Genomic DNA, 21774 nt, shown 5'->3' with positions numbered 1-21774 from the left:
CACATCTTCTGGAGAGGGCATTTGGCATCAGCTACACAGTAAAAAGACCACAGTTCCTTCCGATTCAGCAATCCCTCTACTAGGAGTGCATCTTACAGTTACATTTGCACATTACTGTGCTGTTTGTAACAGCAAAAGATTAGAAATAGCCAGAGTGTCATCCATCCAAGGATGCCAGCAATTAATGTTGGCACATCTTATTAGATGGAATAAGAAGGAAGTAGCTCTAAAGTCCTGACATGGACATGCCCCAAGACTTCCTGCTAAGTGGGGAAATCTTGGTGCAGAGCAGCGGGCAGAGGATCCCACTCTGGGAGGAAGCCTGAGAGACTGCTGGCGGGTTTGCCCTGGGAGAGGAGTCGGTGTGGGTGGGACAGACGCTCTTCACTAACAGTCTGTCACTTGACTGTTTCGTCCCAAGCATGAGGCAGTGGTCCTGAAGAGCACTTGGGAAAGGTGAAGTGCTGAATCAGTGGTCTGACTTATGCTTTGCATCGTGATTTGGATTCAGACAGGAGGTGGTTTTGAGAAAGAGACTAAAAGAATCCAGGCGATTTAGAGGCTTCTTGAGGAAACTAGGTCATGGCACGTCTGAGAAACATCTCCAGATACGAGAGAGGGTGTTGGCAAAAAGGATCGGAAACGTGATGAGAGCTGGGCCCTGGGCCCCAGGAGAACACTTCCTTAGGTTGTTCTCTTAAGCCGCCTGCATCTCTTGGCATTCTTCCCACAGCTCTGCTGTCCAGTCTAAAATTTTCCTTTACCCGCCTCCCTCCTTTCCTGGGTCCCTGGAAGAGCCAAGTCCTTTTCTGTCTGAGTTTCAGGACTTGACCACCATCTGCTCTCCCTGAGGAAACTCAGATACTTGGCTGAGCCAACCCTTCAAGCCTGGTCATTCTATGCTAGACCATCCCCGTTCCAAGACCTGAGCAAAGACCTCCCTCACCACCAGTTATTCAACAGGACTCTATGCTCAATGGTTTGCACACATTGTTTCGCTTTCTCTTCAAACAACCCTGCAAGGGTCCCACAGTGAAGTGGAGGTGCCAGGATTTGAGCTCAGGTCAGCCTTCTCCAGGGACCACAGTAAAAAGAGGAATCTGGGGTAGCACTGGGCCTGCCCCCTCTGCTTCCATGGAAAACCCAGGTGCCCTGAAGGCACCACTATTTTCAGTGTTTCCACATCCACCTGGCGAAGACGCCGACCTGAGGGACACCAGCGCAGGAAACCTGACCTCCATCCACACTGCGGGTCCTCTCACTCTGTGCTTCCCGGCTCATGTCCATGGAGCACTCAGGTATTTACACAGTTACTCAGCTTCTCACAAGATCCAACCCTGTGAGGGAAAGTATTTTCTTCCCATTTTACAGAGGAGAAAACCGAGGCTCACAGTGGTGGAGTAATTTGCCCAGGTCTTCCAGCTGGTGGGTGGAAGAGCCAGGGGAATGGAAAAATGTCTGATACTGCCCCTCTCCAGCCCAGAGAGCTTCAGTCACTGCCCCAGTGATTAGGGGAGAGGGCTTTGCCATGTAACAATAGGGATGGAGGCTGTGTAACAAGAATGTCCCCATTACGGCAGTGAAGTTATTAAATATTTAAAAATGTAAATGACCAATCTTTAAGAAATCAATTCTTTATTTTTCTTTAGGGGTTGCTAAACATCTTACTTTCCAAAGAGGTCTAGAAGGGTTTTGGGGTGCTCTTACATCGAGGGAAGGCATAGGCAAACAAAGCAAGATAAAGAAAAAAATAATTGGCAATTCCCTGCATGGGGCGGGTGTGGGATCAGGCACTTCTGTAGCATCAGGCCAGACTGGCGTATGCCCATGAGGCTAATGCAATAGCAGTTACTTGGTCACCTGCAGGGAGGTGACTCTTCTACTGTCACCTGGGAAGATGTTGGTTAGTCACACAGCCCAGCCCAGTGCTGGGCTGCCCCTCACCCCACCCAGAAACACCCCCTCTTTCACTTATATCTTCTGTCCTGTCATCTGAGGGCAGCATTCACACTGGTGAAATGGAGATGTGGGACACAGCTCAAGTCCATTTTGATGGGTTTTCCAAGTTTCTGATCATGTTTTCTTTCACTTGGCTTGAGGTGGCAGAGTACACAGGAGGGGGTAGGCTCAGTGCTACCCCAGATTCCTCAAAGTGGGGACCTCCTGCATCAGGACCCCTGACAGCCAGCTTTCTGGGCCCATCCCAGAACTCCCAGGAATAATCCGTGTTAACTGTTTATCCTGAGACCAGGAAGTAGCATATGATCCCTGTTGCCTGAGGATCACCGTTTCAGGCTTCAGTGCATCATGCGTAGCCTCATCGAGTCCAGGGCGGGGATGGGGTGGGGGCGGGGTGTGTGTGTGTGTGTGTGTGTGTGTGTGTGTGTGTGTGTGTATGTGGGGGGGCCTGAGGGGAGAGGGTGACTTGAGAATGGGTAGAAGAAATGACAGTGACAGCCTGGCGTCAAGGGAAGAGAAAATTAACCAACCCAACGAACCCACAGAAACTGGTTGGTTCTGGTATTGCCCAACACAAGAACATCCGGATGCTCATAGTGATAATTCTGGGTAATCAAGAGGTTATAAGAGATAATCCTTCAATGGCTTCCTGTTCCTCTCAGCATAACACTGACACACTTCCCTAAGGCCAACATCAGCAGGCCTGCCTGACCCCACTGCCCACCACTTCTCCAGCCTTCCCTGAACCGGCCAGGTCTTACTACCCTCTGGCCTTTGCCTGTAATGCCCTTCCCCCAATTCCCTGCCAGGCTGGTCCCTTCTTTAGGTCTGAGCCTAAATGCCACCTCCTCAGAGGCCTCTTCTCACTACCCATCTAAAGTACAAAAGCCCTGCCGTGGGACTCAGCCAGTGTTTCCTCCAAGTCGTTGCTTCTGCTTGCATTTGGGCTCCTCCATCGGCCCCAGTGTATGCTCCAGGAAGGCAGGGACCGGGCCCATTCCGTTGCTGTCAAAACTAAAGCTCCTGGTGCCTGACACATAGTATGCACTTTAAAAATGGGCAGGAGGCACCTAGCAGAGTGTGGTGCACGGCAGATTTCAAGGTAAGCAAACGTCTTCCCCCTCCCACTGTCCTCTGAATGAGAATGCAGGACAGTGTGCACTGTCCTAAGAATTACCATCCAACAGGGATAAAGAAAGCCCCCAGGAGATGTTGTATTTGTAGGAGAAAAGCACCAATTACATGGGCACTTGGCCCACATGGTACCCTTCCCCAGTGCTGCCGTGTGTGTGTGTGTGTGTGTGTGTGTGTGTGTGTGTGTGTGTGTGTTTGGGGGGGGATGTCTGGAGGGTATATCTCTGGTTTGTGTCCTTGTCTCTTGTGGTTAACAGCACGTGATCTGGAACCAGGATGTCCGGTTGGAATCCCACTCAGCCACTTGCTCGTTGCTTTGGTTATCAGTCACCTTAAAACTTAGTGGCTTAAACAACGTGTTGTTTCCTCTGGTCTGAGGGTTGACTGGGCTCAGTTGGGTGGTTCTTGACTGGGGCCTGTCATGAGGTGGCAGTTAGATGGCAGTTGAGGCTGGAGCCATCTCAAGGCTCAATTGAGCTGGTCACCACCACGAATTCTTCACTCGAGTCTCAGCTGGGTTGGTTGGAACAGGCGAAGGCTGCCTAGCTTGGGCTTCCCTCACAGTGTGGTGGCCTCAGGGGCGCTGGATTTTTTAGATGGCAGGTGGCTTCCCCAGAACAAACATGCCAGGAGGTCCAGGTGGCACCTTCAGGGCTTCCTGTGATTTTGACTTGGGAAGTCAGAAAGCACCACTTCTGCTGAATCCCACTGATCAAAAAGTGAGCTGGGAAGCCATCCCAGACTCAAGGGGAGGAGACACCACCAGGGCACAAATACTGGGAGGTATGGTTCCTGGTGGTGGGGATGGTGGGAGCAGAAGGCAGCTTTTGAGACTAGCTACCATACTGGCTACCAGACGGTAGGTGAATTATTTAACCTCTTTGTGCCTCAGTCTTCTCGCCTATAAAATGGGATAAATCATTCCTACCTCATAGAGGAGCAAATGAGTAAATAATATATAGAAAGCACTCAACAATGCACTAAGTATTAGCTATTATTATTATTACTCAAAGGAGTAAGGAACAAACCTCTCCTTTGATTAATCCCTGTATCCCAGCATCTGTGAAATGTTTTATGATGATGAGCTGCTCTATATGGAAAGAGAAGTGCCCTCCCCCCAACCCCTCCCCCCCAATTTTGTTTTTCATTTAAAAGTTTAAAGTTTGGGTAGAGCCCTATCAGGTGTTCAGTGGTTAGAGCATAAACTTGTACACTGAAGGATCACAGGTTCAATTCCTGGCCTGGCCAGGGTGCATGAGAGAGGCAAAAATCGATGTCTCTCTCACATTAATTTTTCTCTCTCTGTCCCCCTCCTCCCCTCCCTCCCACTCCCTCTAAAATATCAATAGAAAAAATATCCTTGGGTGAGGATTGACAAAACAAACAAACAAACAAAAGTTTCGGTAGAAGAGGTCATTCCTCATAATCAAGTATGCATTCAAAATATTAATAATATTGAAAAATAGTTGCCAGTGTTTGGCAAACACTATTCTGAGTCATCTTAATGACAGGCTCACATTAGGGGCAGAATAGCAACACTTGTGGTGTGGAATTTCCCGGGCACCGGCGGGAAAGGAGCCATGAATGTGTTTGTCAGCAAACTTCCCCAAAACAAAAAGAAACCAGGATTTCCTGCTGGAGGCCAAGGAAGCGAGTGATGTCCAGGACCTCACAACTCAACTCCAGACTGGCCTTAGCACTGCGCAGAAAACAGGATCTGACAACAAGTCATCAGCCGGTGGCCCAGCCCAAGCGGATGGGCACTTTTCTGTGGCTGCCAAATTCAAACAAAGCTCAGAGACAAGTCATGGAACTCAAACCCTAAGTATAAAAATGGCTTCATAATCCGTCCAAGCCTGTGGACACATGTCCTATTCTACAGAAGTCTCCACCATGTCACCTGCTGCCACATACCCCTCAGTATTCCACACAGCCTTTAGGATAAAACCTAGTCTCCTCACGTGTGCGCTCACCGGCCACACACCCAAATTCCGGCCTCGCGCACAACTCGCATTCCTCCAAAGGGCCCTGGACTCACACATCCTCCTAGGTCGTGCACACATTCTTCCTGCCAACTGGGAGGGAATAACAATAGTAAGGACAGCCAGTTATCCTTCCCCTGACCATGGACCACACAGGTGCTGTGGTGAGTTTCATTCTATCATCTCACTTTATCCTGACCCATTCTATAAGGTCCTGATCTCACAGGCTGATGAAATCACTCATTTACCTAGACTTCATTAAAACTGAAACCTTTTGTGCTTCAGATGATACCCTAACAAAAGCAAAAGACAACCAGAAAATAAGACAAAATATGTGCAGAGAAGATATACACGTGGCCAACGAAGTCCGTGAAAAGATGCTTAATATTGTCAGTCATCAGAGAAAAGCAAACCAAAACCACAAAAACATTACTACTTCATACTACAAAATGGCTCTAATCAAAACAACAATGTTGACGAGGATGGGGAGAAACTGAAATTTCATACACTTTTGGTGGAAATGCAAAACAATGGAGTCACTTTAGAAAACAGTCTGGCAGTTCCTCAAAATATTACATATTGAGTTACCATATGATCCAGCAATTCTGCTCCTAGGTATATACCCAAGAGAATTAAAAACATATGTTTTCCCAAAAACTTGTACATGAATGATTATTGCAGTATTATTCATAATTGCCCCCAAAGTGAACTAAAGAAAAACTAAAATGTGGTAGAGCACACAATGTAATGCTATCTATATATATAAAGAGCCAGGGTCTGTCATGTCCAAAACAACCGGAGAAACGAATGAACACTAGGCTGTGTGCGCAGCAGACTCTGGTGGGCGGGGACTGGTGAGAGGGCTGAACTGCTGTCCTGGGTCCCAGCCGCCCATGGTGGCAGTCAGTCCTGGGTCCTGGAGCAGTGGTGGGGAGGGGGGAATTTCGCAGAGCATGGTGGGGCGGGAGGAGCCTCGCAGAGCAGTAGCAGGGTGGGGGGAGCCTCGCGGACCAGTCAAGGGGCTGTGACCATCACGGAGAGTCCCAGGGCAGGGAGCTTCACGTAGTGTTGCATGGCGGCTAGGCCTAGGGACCCCAACCACACACAATTTTGTGCGTGCTCGGCCTCTAGTTCAACCATAAAAAGGAATGAAGTACTGCTACATGCTAGTACATGGATGAAGTTTGAAAGCATTGTGCCAAGTGAAAGAAGCCAGACACAAAGGCCATATTGTATGATTCCATTTATATGAAATATCCAGAATAGGCAAATCCACAGAGATAGAAAGTAGAATAGTGGTTGCCAGGGTCTGGGGGAAAAGGGGGAGAATAAATAGTGATATCCAATGAGTACAAAGTTTCTTTTTGGGGTGATGAAAATATTCTAAAATTGGTTGTGGCAATGGCTACATGGCTCTGTAAACGTACAAAAAAATCCACTGAACTGGGGGGGAGAGAGAGAGGGAGAGGGAGAGGGAGAGGGAGAGGAGAGAGAGAGAGAGAGAGAGAGAGAGAGAGAGAGAGAGAGAGAGAGAGAGAAAGAGAGAGAGAGAAGAGGAATATGCAAATAAAAAAATTTGGGGAAAAAGAATGCTTTCTCTTAGTAGTTTTGCTGACTCTGCCTACCTCCACCCCCCGGCTGGAGGCTGGTAAGGTCCATCTGTTCACTGCACTTCTATTAGAGCTTGTTTGCAGGTCCACCCATACCAACAGCTTGTGAGCATGTGGGCCAGGGCCTATGCCTCACTCATTTTGGCATCCAGGACAGTGCTTGGCACTTGGTACATAATCAATATATATGTGTGTTGAATGAATAGCCTCTAGCATGCCCCTAAAATTGCCCGCTGCTTTTTACATAATCACTTTTAAAATAAAGAAATGATGAAAAGATCACCCATGCACACAGTTATTTTAAAATTAGTAGCCCGGTGCACAAAATTTGTGCACATTAAAAGGGAATTAATTAGCAGAAATATTTTAATATTGCTATTTGCCCTTTCTCTATAATAGAAGTGTGAGAGATGAAAGGAAATTAGTAAAATGTATATGAAAATAACATAAATTTATTAATTAACAGTCACAAAAGGATATAACAACAACAGAGGCATGATCTAAACATGACAAAAACATGATATGAAAACAACAAAAACACGATCTATAAACAACAGTGATGCACACAATGACTGACAAAGTGATTATTCTAATATCTCCCTGTACACCACATTAAGAGTGAAAACACTTTCAGAGTGCTTGACTAATTTCCCTTGTGCTGAAGTATTTTTTTTAAAAATATATTTTATTGATTTTTTACAGAGAGGAAGGGAGAGAGATAGAGAGTTAGAAACATCGATGAGAGAGAAACATCCATCAGTTGCCTTCTGCACATCTCCTACTGGGGATGTGCCCGCAATCGAGGTACATGCCCTGGACCGGAATCGAACCTGGGACCCTTCAGTCCGCAGGCCGACGCTCTATCCACTGAGCCAAACCGGTTTTGGCAGTGCTGAAGTATTTAGAACTTTAACGTCACATGCTCTTCGAACTCGAGAGAAAGCAACATAAAACTGACCATGTGCAAAAAACGGATTCAGGTAGGAATATGCCTACTCTGTCTAGAGTTTGGCCTTGTGATTTATTAATAGTCATCACAAATGCTGGCATCACGGGAAACTGTTGTTGAATCAATTCAAATGGGAGGCCAGTGTCAGATGGGGACAAATCAATTCTTGGACTCAGAACAACTTCTCCCTCTGCAGATCCTGTTAATACTTCAGCTTTGATTATGTTCAGTCGTAATCTTTTGATAATAAATCTGGTACCATTACAAAGACCCCATTTACTATTAAGATTTCTCAATAGCATGATGATTGCACCCACTTTCAATTTTAATTTATGACACAGCATTCCCAAAGGAGTAATATTATTAAGAAATTCGATGGGAAAATTTTCCTTTTCAACATCATCTGTGGAATCAATGGAATCATCACTCAAATATGTGTGAAAATCTCCATTGAGTATATCCAAAATTTCTTCATTTAATTTTTGAACGTGCTCATTTTTTGGACAAAGAATTGCATGTTTAGATATATTTTTAATACTATCTATAGATATAGTATTTCCAAAGGTAGCTTCAATAATAGATCCATTACAAATCATTTCACAGGGGGTTTCAATAATATCCATTCCTAAATGAAAACTGCTATCAAGTTTGCCTTCTCCAAGTTTTACTAACCATTCACTATAAGCAGAATCCTCTGATTTCATATTTGTTGTAAGAGACAACTTTCTGAAACATCCCCAAACATTGCAGTACTTTAAACTCGTTTGTACTATGGCTGATCGCATAGCATGCGGTACAATACTGAGACATTCTCAAAAATCCCCTCCAAGGAGAACTTTCCCACCAAATACAACATTCAAATTTCTCTTAGTAATCTGTCTATGGCGTTTATAGCATGACTGGATGCCATGGTGCATTCATCAATAATGAGAAGTGGGCCTTTTCAATAGTTTTAGCAACTTCACTGTTTATATTGAGTCTAGAAATTGAAGTTTCATTTAGTGGAATGGGTAATTTAGATTGAGAATGAAAGGTGCTTCCACCGAGAAATAAATTTGCACCAATTCCTGTAGACGCTGTGGGTAAAATAGTACTACCATGACCTCTAATATAATGTATTAAAACTTTATAAATATATGCCTCCATGCTCCGAGGGCCGGTTCCTGCCTCAAACCTCGCCCTTACCAGAAACATCTCGGGGAGGGCGCAGAGTAGCTAAGAGGACCCAGGACTCAGTGCGGCCACATTCTGAGGGCCGGTTCCTGCCTCAAACCTCGCCCTTACCAGAAACAGCTCAGGAGGGTGCAGCTGTGGCTAAGAGGACCCAGGACTCAGTGCAGCCACGCTCTGGGGATGGGTTCCTGCCTGAAACCTCACCACCCTCATGGGAAACAGCTTGGGGAGGGTGCAGCCATTTCCAAGATAACCCCTGCAGGACTGACTTCCTTCTGGTTGGTTGAGCCCAGGGTTTTTATATAAATAGATTCTTTTTCCATCAAATATTTTAAGCTGAATAATCAATTAGAGTGTTATCTCTTTTCTACTTCCTGCAAGACACACAATTTTAAAACTGAAAACAAGTCATCAATAAAATAATGTAAGAAAAAGGTAGAAACACTTATCCAAAAATAGCATTTTCAATCCCTGAACAACAAACTTCACATTTCAAATAACTTGACAAAAATTTCCCCTACTCTCTGAGACAGAAGACTTTATGAGACAAGGGACCAATATCTAGATATATAAAAGCCTAAGTGACCAGAACAACCGGTCACTATGATGCACACTGACCACCAGGGGGGCAGATGCTCAACGCAGGAGCTGCCCCCTGGTGGTCAGTGTGCTCCCACAGACAACATCCCCAGGCTGGCCAACCTCCCGCAGTCCCTCCCTCCTGGCTGGCCAACCTCCCGGGGTTCTCCCCCTTGCCCCTGGGCTGGGACAGTGAACCGGGGGTAGGGAGTGGTGGATGCAGCCCTTTTCCCAGTGGGGGGAGCCAAGGGCCGGCTCCCTCCTTGGGGCCCACTGCCAACCTCCCATGCCCTGTCCTTCCCCCGGCTGGCAGGCCCCAATCGGCCCACTGTGGTGGCGGCGAGGGAAGGAGGAGGGAGGAGGCGGGGAACCATGTGGTGGCAGAGTGCCGATGATGGCAGTGTCAGAGTCCATTTCTTCTGCGCCCAGCCCAGTGACCGCTGCCTGCTCTCCCGGCCTGGCCCTGATTGGCCTGGTCCTGATCGGCCCTGATCACCAGCCAGGCCTGGGAACCCCACCCGTGCATGAATTTCGTGCGCTGGGCCTCTAGTATACCAATATAAACTTTAAATTCAGTCTTTGAAAACGCTTTGGCCTTCAACAACAACACAATGAAATGATGAAGCTAATATTTATTGAACACTTACTATGTGCTAGGCTGGGCATTATTTTCTGTGTCCTATATATTAACTCAGTTACAACAACATTATGCACTAGGTACTATTACTCTCATTTTATAGAGATGTTAACAACTTTTTCAAGGCCACAAGGTCGGTAAGTGACTGAAACCGAGGAAGTTCAATTCTATTGTCTATGCACTTCCTGCTCCATGAAGGACAGCCTTCAGGGACTTTAGTCCCTTGATTTGATCAAGGAAATCAAGTTGTAGGATTCTGGGTTTACAGACTGATTAGTGTAGGTTAGAGAAAAGATCTGTGGTGCTGCAGAAAAGTTGAAACTGCCCGGAGATGGATCTGTAATTGCATGGTGACCAGAATGAGGGAGAAGATAGTGTTGTCTCACAACAACCTCCCCTTTATTTAATTACTAGAAGCCTGGCACACAGATTCGTGCACAGGTGGGGTTCCTCAGCCTGGTCTGCGCCCTCTCGCAATTCGGGACCCCTCGGGGGATGTCAGACTGCCGGGTTTCGGCCCGAGGGATTTAGCAGTGCTGAAGTGGCAGGTGGCCAGGGAGGACTCCCAGCCAGGGCCAGGTGCAGCTCTGCTGCTGCTCATCCCGCCGCCGCTACCACTGCTCAGTACTGTTGCCATGGAGATGGGAGAGGCTCCCACCACCGCTGCAGCTGTGCTCACCAGGGGGCAGCTCCTGACCATCAGGGGGCAGCTCTTGCATTGAGCGCCTTCCCCCTAGTGGTCAGTGTGCGTCATAGCAACTGGTCATCCAGTCGTTCTGGGCGTCAGTCGTTCTGGTCGTTTGGTTTTAACAGTCACTTAGGCATATATATATATATATATATATATACACACACACACAAACACACACACACTAGGGGCCCGGTGCACGAAATTCGTGCACTGGGTGGGGGGGGGGGAGTGTCCCTCAGCCCAGCCTGCCCCCTCTCACATACTGGGAGCCCTCAGGCGCTGACCCCCATCACCCTCCAATCGCAGGATTGGCCCCTTGCCCAAGCCTGACGCCTCTGACAGAGGTGTCAGGCCTGGGCAGGGGACCCTCATTTCCCCCCATCACTGGTTCTGCCCCCAGCCCAGGCCTGATGCCTCTGGCCCAGGCATCAGGCCTGGGCAGGGGACCCCCAGACCCCTCTGACTGCTGGCTCTGCCCCTTGCCCAGGCCTGATGCCTCAGCAAGAGGCGTAGACCCCCATCACCCTCTGATCACCTGATCAGCCCCTTGCCCAGGCCTGACGCCTCCGCCAGAGGTGTCAGGCTTGGACAGGGGACCCCCATCTCCCCCCGATCACTGGCTCTGGCCCCCACCCAGGCCTGAGGCCTCTGGCCCAGGAATCATGCCTGGGCAGGGGACCCCCATCTCCCTTTGATCACTTGCTCCACCCCCTGCCCAAGCCTGACGCCTCTGACCCAGGCTTCAGGCCTGGGCAAGGGGACCATCATATCCCCCCAATCCCCGGCTCAGCCCCCCGCCCAGGCCTGATGCCTCGGCCAGAGGAGTTGACCCTCATCACCCTCCGATCACCAATCACCGGATCGGCCCCTTGACCAGGCCTGAGGCCTCCGGCAGAGGTGTCAGGCCTGGGCAGGGGACCCCCAGCTCCCCGCGGTTGCAGGCTCCGCCCCTGCCCAGGCCTAACGCCTCTGGCCTGGGCGTCCAGCTCGGGCAGCGGGGACCCGCAGCTGCAGCGGCCCCCCGATCGTGGGCTCTGCTGTAGGCCCAGGCAAGGGACCCCTAGCTCCCAGGACTGCCAGCTTCGACCGTGTCCAGCTCCCATCGCTGGCTCCACCCCTACTTCCTGCTATCACTGGCCAGGGCAGAAAAGGCACCTGATTCTCCGATCATGGCTGGGGGGCAGGGCAAAGGCGGCCCCAGGGCCGCCTTTGCCCTGCCCCCCAGCTCTTAGCTCCCCCCTGGGTTTCCGATCACTGTCAGTGGCAGGGGGCTTCTTCCTGCTTTCCCTTTCACCTCCCTGCATTGTGCCTACATATGCAAATTAACCGCCATCTTGTTGGCAGTTAACTGCCAATCTTAGTTGGCAGTTAACTGCCAATCATAGTTGGCAGTTAATTTGCATATAGCCCTGATTAGCCAATGAAAAGGGTATCGTCGTACGCCAATTACCATTTTCTCTTTTATTAGTGTAGATATATATATATTTCCTTTTCTTATTTAGAATACTACCCAAGTAAGGCCTGAACTTCCTTGTTTCAGGGTAACCTGGCAGGCATTGTAGGCCCCTCTTAGGAACTCTTTTTTTTATTATTAAATATATTTTTATTAATTTCAGAGAGGGAGGGGAGAGAGAGAGAGATAGAAACATCCATGATGAGAGAGAATCAACAATTGGCTGCCTCCTACACCTTCCCCCACTCACTGGGGACTAAGCTTGCAACCCAGACATATGCCCTGACCAGGAATCAAACTGGTGACTTCCTGGTTCCTGGGTCAACACTCAACTGCTGAGCCACATGCGACTGGGCCCCTCTCAGGAACTCTTCATGAAATTCAGCACTTACACCTATGGCTGGCTGTGAGGCCTACCTCAAGGATAGGCCCCACCTGCCACCACTGCCCCGCTCGGGGAGCTGTTGGTCTCTGAAGTCTCTTTAATCTAGTGCAGGGGTGGGAAAACTTTTTGACTCGAGGGCCACAATGGGTTCTTAAACTGGACCGGAGGGCCGGAACAAAAGCATGGATGGAGTGTTTGTGTGAACTAATATAAGTTCAAAGTAAACATCATTACATAAAAGGGTACGGTCTTTTTTTTTTTAGTTTTATTCATTTCAAGCAGGCCGTAGTTTGCCCACGGCTGGTCTAGTGCTTCCTAGAAGGGTCTTTGCTGCTGTTGAGCCTGGCCAACGTCTTGCTCCAAGCCCTCTTGTTCTTTGAGGGGACAAGACATATTTGTGTTTTCCTCTCTAGCCCTCGTTTCCAAAGCCTGTGAGGAAGTTGTTCTTTTCTGGACATCTCTAAATGTTCTCCTGCCTTCCTTGGGCCGCCTTCAAAACCTGGTCTTTTGTCTTTCAAGTTCAAAAAACATGTCATTTAGGTGTGTTTGCACTTCCCTGGTTACAGTCTGTTTTGGACTTCTCTGTTTTTTTCTGCACCTTTATTGATTATAGGTTGGATTTCCATGCCCTGTTTTCTAAGTCTGTCAATTCTTTTGCAATACTATGTTTGGGCACCTCAGTTGTGTTGGCATCCTGTTCATGTTTGCCTGTCAGTATTCAGAGGCCTTTTTTATTTTTGAGGACCTCATTTAATGTTACCAAAATCAGGAGGACTGAAGGATGTCTGTATGTAAATGATAAAACATTAATCAATGATTTTGACACTAATTATTGTCTGTTATGTTACTTGCAGTGCAGTGAGATCCTTTCTGTTTCATGCATTACCATTATTTATTGTTTTCACTAGCTGGACATTTTCTGCCCTTTTATTTTTCACTATCTTTTTAGTTCTATTCATTGACTTATAATGGAAAGGACTTATAGTGAGAAGAGCTTAAACACCAGGGGAAGACACTTCTCCCTTTCATTTTATGAGCTGCTGGAAATTCAGATCAAGAGGTTTTTTCTTATAGAGTTCTTAAAAGGGAAAAACTGTACTATTTTTATGACCAAAGTCCAGTGTGTTGAAGACTATACAGAACCTCATACTTTCAGGAAACCACAGTACCTTCCAAATGCTTTTGTGCTAAATATGTGGACAAGCCCATCAGGCGCCACAGTGGTTTGCACAGTGTTCTCCTTGTCACACAGGGACACTGTGATGGGAGCCAGACGAGAGGTTTGGACGCCATAGTTGGGAACACACTGGGTTCATGCTGGGTCCAGAAATAAATCCTAGATGATGTTTAGGTTCAGTATGAAATAATTAGTGTTTTAGGATGCAAACAGTCCAGGAGCCAGAATAGTAAGAGAATGGGAATAAAAATAAGGATGTGTCATCACACAGAAAGAGTCAGGGGGGAAAAAAGAGTTAAAAATCTGGATGTTGTCATCAGGGGGCAAAGAATGTTTCTCAGGAGTGAGCCAATCAGATTCCACCCACCCATTTTGAAAAAATAATCTAAAAATTCTTAAGAATCAAGATTTTTTTTTAATTGGCTACAAGAAAAGAATTAAGAAAAGTCTGTAGAATTTTTAGGAAGCTATTACTTGATTAGAATAAAATTATTACTATCAATATATCAGAACATTTTTGTCCCTACTTGATGGGAATTCTTTATGTCGGCCAAGAAAGTTACAGTTTAGAAACTATGCTCAATCTTTTGTTCCTAAAGATTTTATGCCACTATAATGAAACGAAGGAACATTTTAAGGGGATGGGTTTTCATATGGAGAATACTAAAAGCTGCTCCGAAGTCAATTACCATCGTGGGTTTTACCTATAGAGCTCCCGAACAGGAGAGTTACTCCCTCCAGTGCTGACTTGCATTCTGATTTTCCTGGAGCAGAGCAGGGAGGTGACGAGGGCAGTGACCTGATGCTCAGGGTCAGTGTAAGATTCTGCTGATGAGAAGGCAGTGCTTAGACACATTCTGATCTGTAAAGGCCATTTCTCACATAAAAGTGATTTCACTTCAAACCTAACACCGTGAAATTTGAACTATTGTGTAGAAATATCAAGTGTTTCTTCTTGTCACCTACAGCTTTGGCCTAGGGAAGAACAATGTCTGCAAAATACCATGTCCTCCTTGTAGCCCCACTTGCCTGCTCTACTCAGCACAAAAAAAGGGGGGTGGGGAGGCCTAGGCTTATGATGTCACGAGAGAGAAGACTGAACAAAGAAGAATGAGCCACAGGTGAGGTGAGATGCGCAACTGAACCCCAGGTTGAGAGTCTCCATCTTGTGCTCACTACTAAGGCATCAGGACTCCTTCCTGGAGACACACCCTCACTAGGCCATCTTCTCTGCAGAGCTCTGGGCACCTGGGCAATGCCCGGGAGGTACCTGAATGCTGCTGGTGATGTGATGCCAGCTCCCGTGAGGCCCCTCGTTCCCCATCTGACCCCCAGCAAAGCGGCACAATGCACCAGCACGCTGCCTGCCGTCTGTGCTGTCCTGTGCTGATGGGGAAACCTCTGGGTGTGGTGCAATCCATAGGTCCTCCTAGGGCACGTGCAGCAGTCACCACACACTCGCCACCTCCTCCTGCAGCTGCACTGTCTGTCCAGCACGCTCTCTGCCAGGGCTGCACACCCCTGCAGGCCAGAGGGTGGGCTGGGCCCACACCGCAGCTTCGCCGTCAGCACTGCCTGAAGCGCTCATCCTCGGAACCTGTTCTCTGAAAGTGGCACTTTCTCAACAGTTTTTACTCTGCCCATTCTCCCAATGTCAAGCTCCACCTCCCGTCTGCCCAGCAGCTGGGGAGAGAATTCTCATGATCGTTGGGAGGCTCTGCTTTCCAGGGGAAGTGAGGGCGAGAAGGGTTTCCTGGGCCAGGGCTCAGCTTGTGTGTGCGCACGGTTGTGTGTAACGTAGATAGAAATCCTAAACAATTAGCACAGTGTAGACACACAGCTCAGTACATGGTGGCCATTCTCATACCACTATCATGGATACACACCTCAAGGAGAAGCCTTCAATGTGCAAGAGGGCCTCCGTGATGAGACCCCTTGTTGAGGGTTAACACATCAACTGCACGGACAAACAGAAGACACAGCAGCGGTTACCTCTCCTCTTTCACAGACGAAACACCACAGGGGAGGCACAGCTCCACTGATTAAGTCGATGCAGATGTTTCAAATGTTCTGCACCTCCTACCTCACCCCATGTTGACATACATGACCGACGAAGGTGGTGCTGTGATTTAGGAAGCTGAGAGATGCAAGTAGATACACGAGTGTGTGTGAGAATGTAGCACCATTTGCAATAGTTTAAGCAGAAGCAGCTTTAAAATAGCATATGTTCCTTGGGATGAATGTGCTGGAACTGTCAGCTGAGTGACTCCAACCACCAACGGTGCCCAAACATGGTAAGATACTCTAGCTGGGGAGCGCTGGCCCCATGCGTAGTGCTGACACTATCTGCAGCTCTCGGTCCGTGTCCTCACCAGCTGCTCTGCCTGTCAGGGCGGCAGGGACCAGCCGACTGGTTGGAAGCGCATGTGCTATTTCTGTGCATAGGATGTGTGTAAGCACATGTCACAGTAAGCCAGACCAGGATGTGAGTCAGATTATTATAAAGCGGCAAAAAGCACCCTGAAAGCATCCTGCCATGCTACAAACGAGCTACAGTTTGAAAGACACAATTACTAAGCGAAGGAGAAATCCTGAAGAATACGGGTGATCAGAATTGGCCAAAGGCCTACCTACCAATGAAAAGAAGAGGATAAGGTAGAAACTACAATCTGGGTCTTAAAACTTAGAGGTAAACAGAGAGATTTATTATCAGCAACCCCTTGTTTCTCAGTAACGTTGGTCAGACATGCAGAAGTAGTGTACCGTGGGCAGCTGGGAAAAGCTCTGGAACATGAGTTTGCTTTATTTTCCTTTTAAAACAAAACATTTTATCTGCAGAGCAACTTTCATGGGGCCAGTTAATGGTCCTAAACTGGCTCTTTAAGAAGAGTCTATTGGCATTGAGGTGTAAAATACACAAAAGAGAGGGGGAGGGAGGGGCAGAGGGGCCAATGGGGGAAGAAAGGGGACATATGTAATACTTTCAACAATAAAGATTTTTTAAAAAGATACACAAAAGATGCCTATCTATAACACTATTTGTAAGAGTGAAATTATTATCCACCACAATATCCACAAGTTGGTTAAATAAACTATGTTTCCTCTCTTTGATGGAGACTAAGCAGCTATTAAGTGGAATAAAATAATTTGAATACACTGGCATGGAATGATGTCTGCGACAGACTGTTATGGCAAAAAGCACGCTGTAGAAAACATGCATACTAATCACATTTCTGTTCAAAGTGATGTGTTGTATATGCACAGAAAGAAGTCTCCAAGGAGCCAGAGAAAATCATTGGCCATTGTTATTTGTGACAGAGGGAGATTTTTGTACATCCTACTCATTGTTTGAATCCTTTACAATAAAGATTACTTTTATAACAGAAAATAAAACCAACAAAGATAGTTACGAGAGAAGAATAGTATTAACCTGACTTTTGCTGTAAGTGTAATGTTTAATGGCCCATGAGTCCCTGACCTGGGTGGTGAAGGCACAGCCAGGCAGCCCGAGCGAGCGCTCGGTGAGCCCATGGAGGCTGCGGTCAGCACCCCTGAAATACTGGGAAAGAAGGGCATGCAGACCAAGGAAGCCGTATTTACTGTATTGGGGCTCTTGCCTGTTAGCTCTTGCGGCCTCTGTAACTACATTCAGTTCAGGAGCACTGAGGGAGTTCACTGTGTGGCCGTGACCCGTGACCACGACCCCAGACAGGTCACTGCTCAACTTCAGCATGCCAGCACTCTCAACAGAATTCCACGGACTCGCTGTTCAAGGGGTGGCAAAGTGAAAAGCGATAGCAGCAGTTCATCAGCTCGTCTTCGCCTTCCCAGCAAAGCCTTTTCTGGTATGTACTTGCCAGGCCAGGATGAAGGGAACTTGACCTATCTCTGTGGTCACAGGAGTCCATCATGGTGTCCTCCCAGTCAGGAATTTCCTTTCTCTAAGTAAACTGTGTCCTCTGGTCTGCCCCGGATACCCCCTTTCTCCAAGAGGGTGGGAGAGCGAGCAGGCCCATCTGTTTAACCATAATGCAAGGGTCTGGAAACAGTCACTGCCTCAGCCTTGTTTCCTGAAGGCTGAAGACGCCCAAACATCACTGTTCTTCAGTCATTTCCTATTCTTCCTCAGTCTCCTCTGAATACCAGTCAGCCAGTCTCTCCTTCCCGCGCCAGCTGCCCTCAGGTGATTCCTGGGCATCCTCCAGATTCTGGCTCAAATGCACGTCCTCTGGGGACCTTTCCAAGCACCCCACGGCCAGGCCAGGTCCCCTGATACCTGATATACAGCCCCCACCTCAGAGTGCTTATCCCGGCTCGCATTTTCCATTTACTTCGTAAAAACTGAATTAACGTCTGTCTTCCTCAACAGAACATAAGCTCTTCGAAGGCAGAAACTGCACCTGCTTTCCGCACTCCCAATCACAGGACAGTGTCTGGCACCAAGTACACACCAGAAAATGCTTACTCAAGGCAAGGATGCCGAGGGGGCAACTGGGTGGAAAATGTGCCAATGGGGGAGGGAGAGAGAGCAGCTGGGAAGCCCCCCTACCCTGCTGCCGTCATTAGCTTGCCTGCTTATGATTGGTTAGCCAGACTCCTTGGTTATTTCTTGGGGCCCCTTCAGCTCGGGACCTTGGGCTGCTCAGGCACGTTGGGGGTCCTGGAGCATGGGGAGAATACACTAGGAATGGAAATCCTCTGCCAACAGCAGAGAGCGCCTCGGCCAGCACTGGGTGGGGCGGGGCGGGCAAGGGCACTGACCTCGGCTGATGCGCTGCTTCTCCCCAGACAGGATGCCCGGGCTGTCGATGATGCTGATGCTCTTCAGGACTTGATTGGGCAGCTGGGAGCACATGAATCTGGAAGAAAGAGATCAAAGGTGGGATCAGAACGGCACTGCAGAGTGTGCCAACGACGGAGCACCTTGGCCTTTCTGGGCTGCTGACATCATCTGCTGTGAAGTGGGGCTTGCAGGGGACTGATGGGACCTCCATTGGGGCTACCTGCTACCAGACTCCTTACAGTTCACTGTGATTTTTACCAACATTTATTGAACACTTAGATATTTTAACATCATCTCATTTGCTCCTCATATTAACCTCAGGAGGAAAAAATTACTCTTAACCTCAGAGAGGTTAGGTTAAATAACTTGCTTAGAGTTACTCAGAGCTGGGCCTTAACCCAAAGCCTGCTAGCCTCACCTGCACCTCTTCAGGCTGCTCCTTGGTCAAGTGTCCGGATCTTCTCACCCAGGGGAATCCCAGGCCGCACTGGGCTGGAGCATGCCGAGCTCCTGCCAGGCCCTGCCCGATCCCTAAAGTGACCTCAGAAGTACTGGGGCCTGTTTTCACTATGTGATGCCTAGGGACTCAGCACCCAGCCTGACACTTGCTATGGCTTCAGGCTCAGGATGGGGCAGGCACCTGTGGGCAACCCCCCAAATCCTCCAGGTGTTTGAGTCCTAGGAGTACCCTATAAGCACATGGAGGGCAGGGTTGGGGAGGGACCTGGCCAAGCTTCTCCAAGCCTCCTTCCTTGTCCGTCACTTCCATTCCTTCTCCTTCTGCTCTCCCTCCTATGGTTCTAGTCTGCTGTCCTGACGTAGGCCTCATGGAGGTAGAGTGGAGTGGCAGGAAAACTGTGGCTGGGGTCAGCAGACCTGGGTTCAGGTTCAGCTCAGCCGCTGCCAATAAATTCCTGTGGGACCCTGGGCAAGGACTTCCGCCCTCTGGGACTCAGTTTCCTCTTGGGTAATTGGAGACACCTGGACCAGGGCGGGTGAGTCTTTTTAGCTCTAACAATGTCTAACTCTAGAGTACTAGAGGGAAAGGCTGTGTTCCCTCCACCCCAGGTGACAGAGCCCGAGGGGGATCTCTTTAAAATAAATAAATAAATAAAAATTCCGACGAGGAAGGGAGAGGGAGAAAGAGATTGAGACATCAATGATGACAGAATCATTGATCGGCTGCCTCCTGCATGCACCCCACTGGGTATTGAGCCTACCACCCGGGCATGTGCCCCGACCGGGAATTGAACCGTGACCTCCTGGCTCATAGGTCGACACTCAACCACTGAGCTACTTCAGCCGGGCCCAAGAGGGATCTCTTTTAGCATTGGGTATGTTTTCAGGTGGAAACGGTACAGGGACAGGAAGGCTCTCCTTTGTCTATATAGTCAGTGCTAACTTCTGTATCTGTGTAGGCAGAAAGCTTGAAACCCTTGGTGAAAGCTCAATTCTTCCATTCAGTGGAACTGGTGGGATTACTCAGAAAGTAAAAATGCGGGGAATGCAGGACAGGGAGGCCTGCCCAGCCTTCGCATGCACTGGTGGACAGCACAGAGGGCAGGCTGGGGCGTGGCCGGGCGGGCAGGGGTGGGCAGCCCTGAGCTTTCGCTGTAACTACTGACCTTTCAAAATAACTTTCTTTGAAGGTGCTCAGGACAAGTTTGTCATACATTCTTTCCTAGATTTTCAAGTCAGCCTGGGATGATGTAGGAAAGACATTATGAGCATTCTGTAGCTAGAAACGCTGAAGCACAAAGCAGTTATGGCATTTGGAGGTCATGCCACGAATGCATGGCTGGCTGGAGTGCAGCCTAATGTTCTGATGTCAGTTGAGTAGAACTCAACCCATAATGTTAAAAACCCTATAACGTGAAAAATAAAGGGTCAAGTTAATTTAAGAGAAGCCCCTCATTTCTGATTTTTCCTGCCCCTCCTGCCTCCTCCTGCCCTTTACGTAAACCCCACTGCCACCACTTGGCGAGATCTGTGAGAATGAGTGCACAGGGATCCCCGAGCAGCCTTTGTAGGTTCACAGAATAAGAAACGCCATGTTCAGTGCTCTAGCGTTGGGGAGGAACGGAGTTCTGAGCACAGCTGTGTTGGGCCACATTTCTTGTCGGCTGTGATTCAGACTCTTAACACAGTCCTGTCCTTTCTATGACGTGGCTGGAGGCAGCTGGCAATCTGGAAAAAGTGCCCATATGTGGAAAAGCATTCCTGGGAGAGGCTGACCTTTTCCCCAAAACCACTTAATATCAGTATTTCCGAAACACAAAATCCCTGGATTCTACTGTAAAGTTAACAGAGGGACTAAAACATTCACAAACTGTCCATTCCCTCATGTGCCAAGTGACAACGTTTCAACAACTCCCTTGGCTCCTGATGCATCTGCAGAGGCAAAATGTATGAGCCGCGAAATAAGATGCAGTCAGATACAGTGAAGTTACCACACAGCAAACAAGGGAGAGGGATTGGGCCAGGAGGGGTAACTGCAGAAAAAAGGAGGAGGGGACAGAGGGGGGAGGGAGAGAGAAAGGAAGAGGAAGGGAAGCAGGGAGTGGGAGAGGGAGAGGAGGGAAGACAAGGACCTTGAGGAGAGGGGGAAGGAGGAGAAGAGGAAAAGATGGAAACATTCCAATTCAAGGAGGAAGGGAGAGAAGGAAGAGCGGGGAGGAAAAGAAAAAGGAGCTCTCCAGAGGCACCCAGAGAGGGGTAGTTGGGATTGTGTCCAAGTCTGGTCTCTACTCCACAGAAGAAAGAGTATATGGGGGTGGGGATTAGAGGGGTTGGGGGGAAGAGAGCACAGAACACAAGTCAGCTTTTAGATCCCTTGTGGGGGGCAACTCATACTATAAGGCAGTGGTTCTCAACCTTGGCTGCACATTAGAATCACCTGGGAATCTTTTTAAAATCCTGATTTCTGGGTCTCATCCTCCGGAAATTCTGTTTCTTTGTTACTAATGTTGTGGCCCCACCCCATAACAAAGAAACAGAATTTCCAGAGGATGAGGCCCAAAAATCAGGATTTTAAAGATTCCTGGGTGGTTCTAATGTGCAGCCAAGGTTGAGAACCACTGCATTAGGGTTTTTTTTCTGATTACAGTTATTTAAGAAAACGTGTGTGTGGTTCTAACCCTTAGAGCAGTACAGTGGGGCCTTGACTTACGAGTGTCCTAACGAGTTTTTTGAGATACCAGCTGTCTCTCTGCCGATTTTTTGCATTGAGTTGATAGAGTACTTTGAGTTAACGAGCTCCTTA

The 21774-nt window shown here is 48.2% G+C and overlaps 1 protein-coding gene across 2 annotated transcripts in view; it reads right to left on the bottom strand.

Moving 5' to 3' along the window:
- The window catches only part of EHD4 (EH domain containing 4), an 87500-nt gene that overhangs the window by 35567 nt on the left and 30159 nt on the right, over positions 1-21774 (bottom strand). For both annotated transcript variants that reach the window (XR_009453854.1, XM_059704551.1), the window contains exon 3: positions 18491-18588. Coding sequence is in view for 1 of the 2 variants with exons in the window: in XM_059704551.1 (XP_059560534.1) it covers positions 18491-18588 (98 nt within the window). In the remaining variant the exon portion in view is untranslated. The remainder of the gene's footprint in view (positions 1-18490; positions 18589-21774) is intronic.

Source organism: Myotis daubentonii, chromosome 1 (assembly GCF_963259705.1).
Source record: "Myotis daubentonii chromosome 1, mMyoDau2.1, whole genome shotgun sequence".
Classification (NCBI taxonomy): Eukaryota; Metazoa; Chordata; class Mammalia; order Chiroptera; family Vespertilionidae; genus Myotis; species Myotis daubentonii.
Note: the sequence above shows the minus strand (reverse complement) of the source record. Positions and strands in the feature narration are given on the sequence as shown.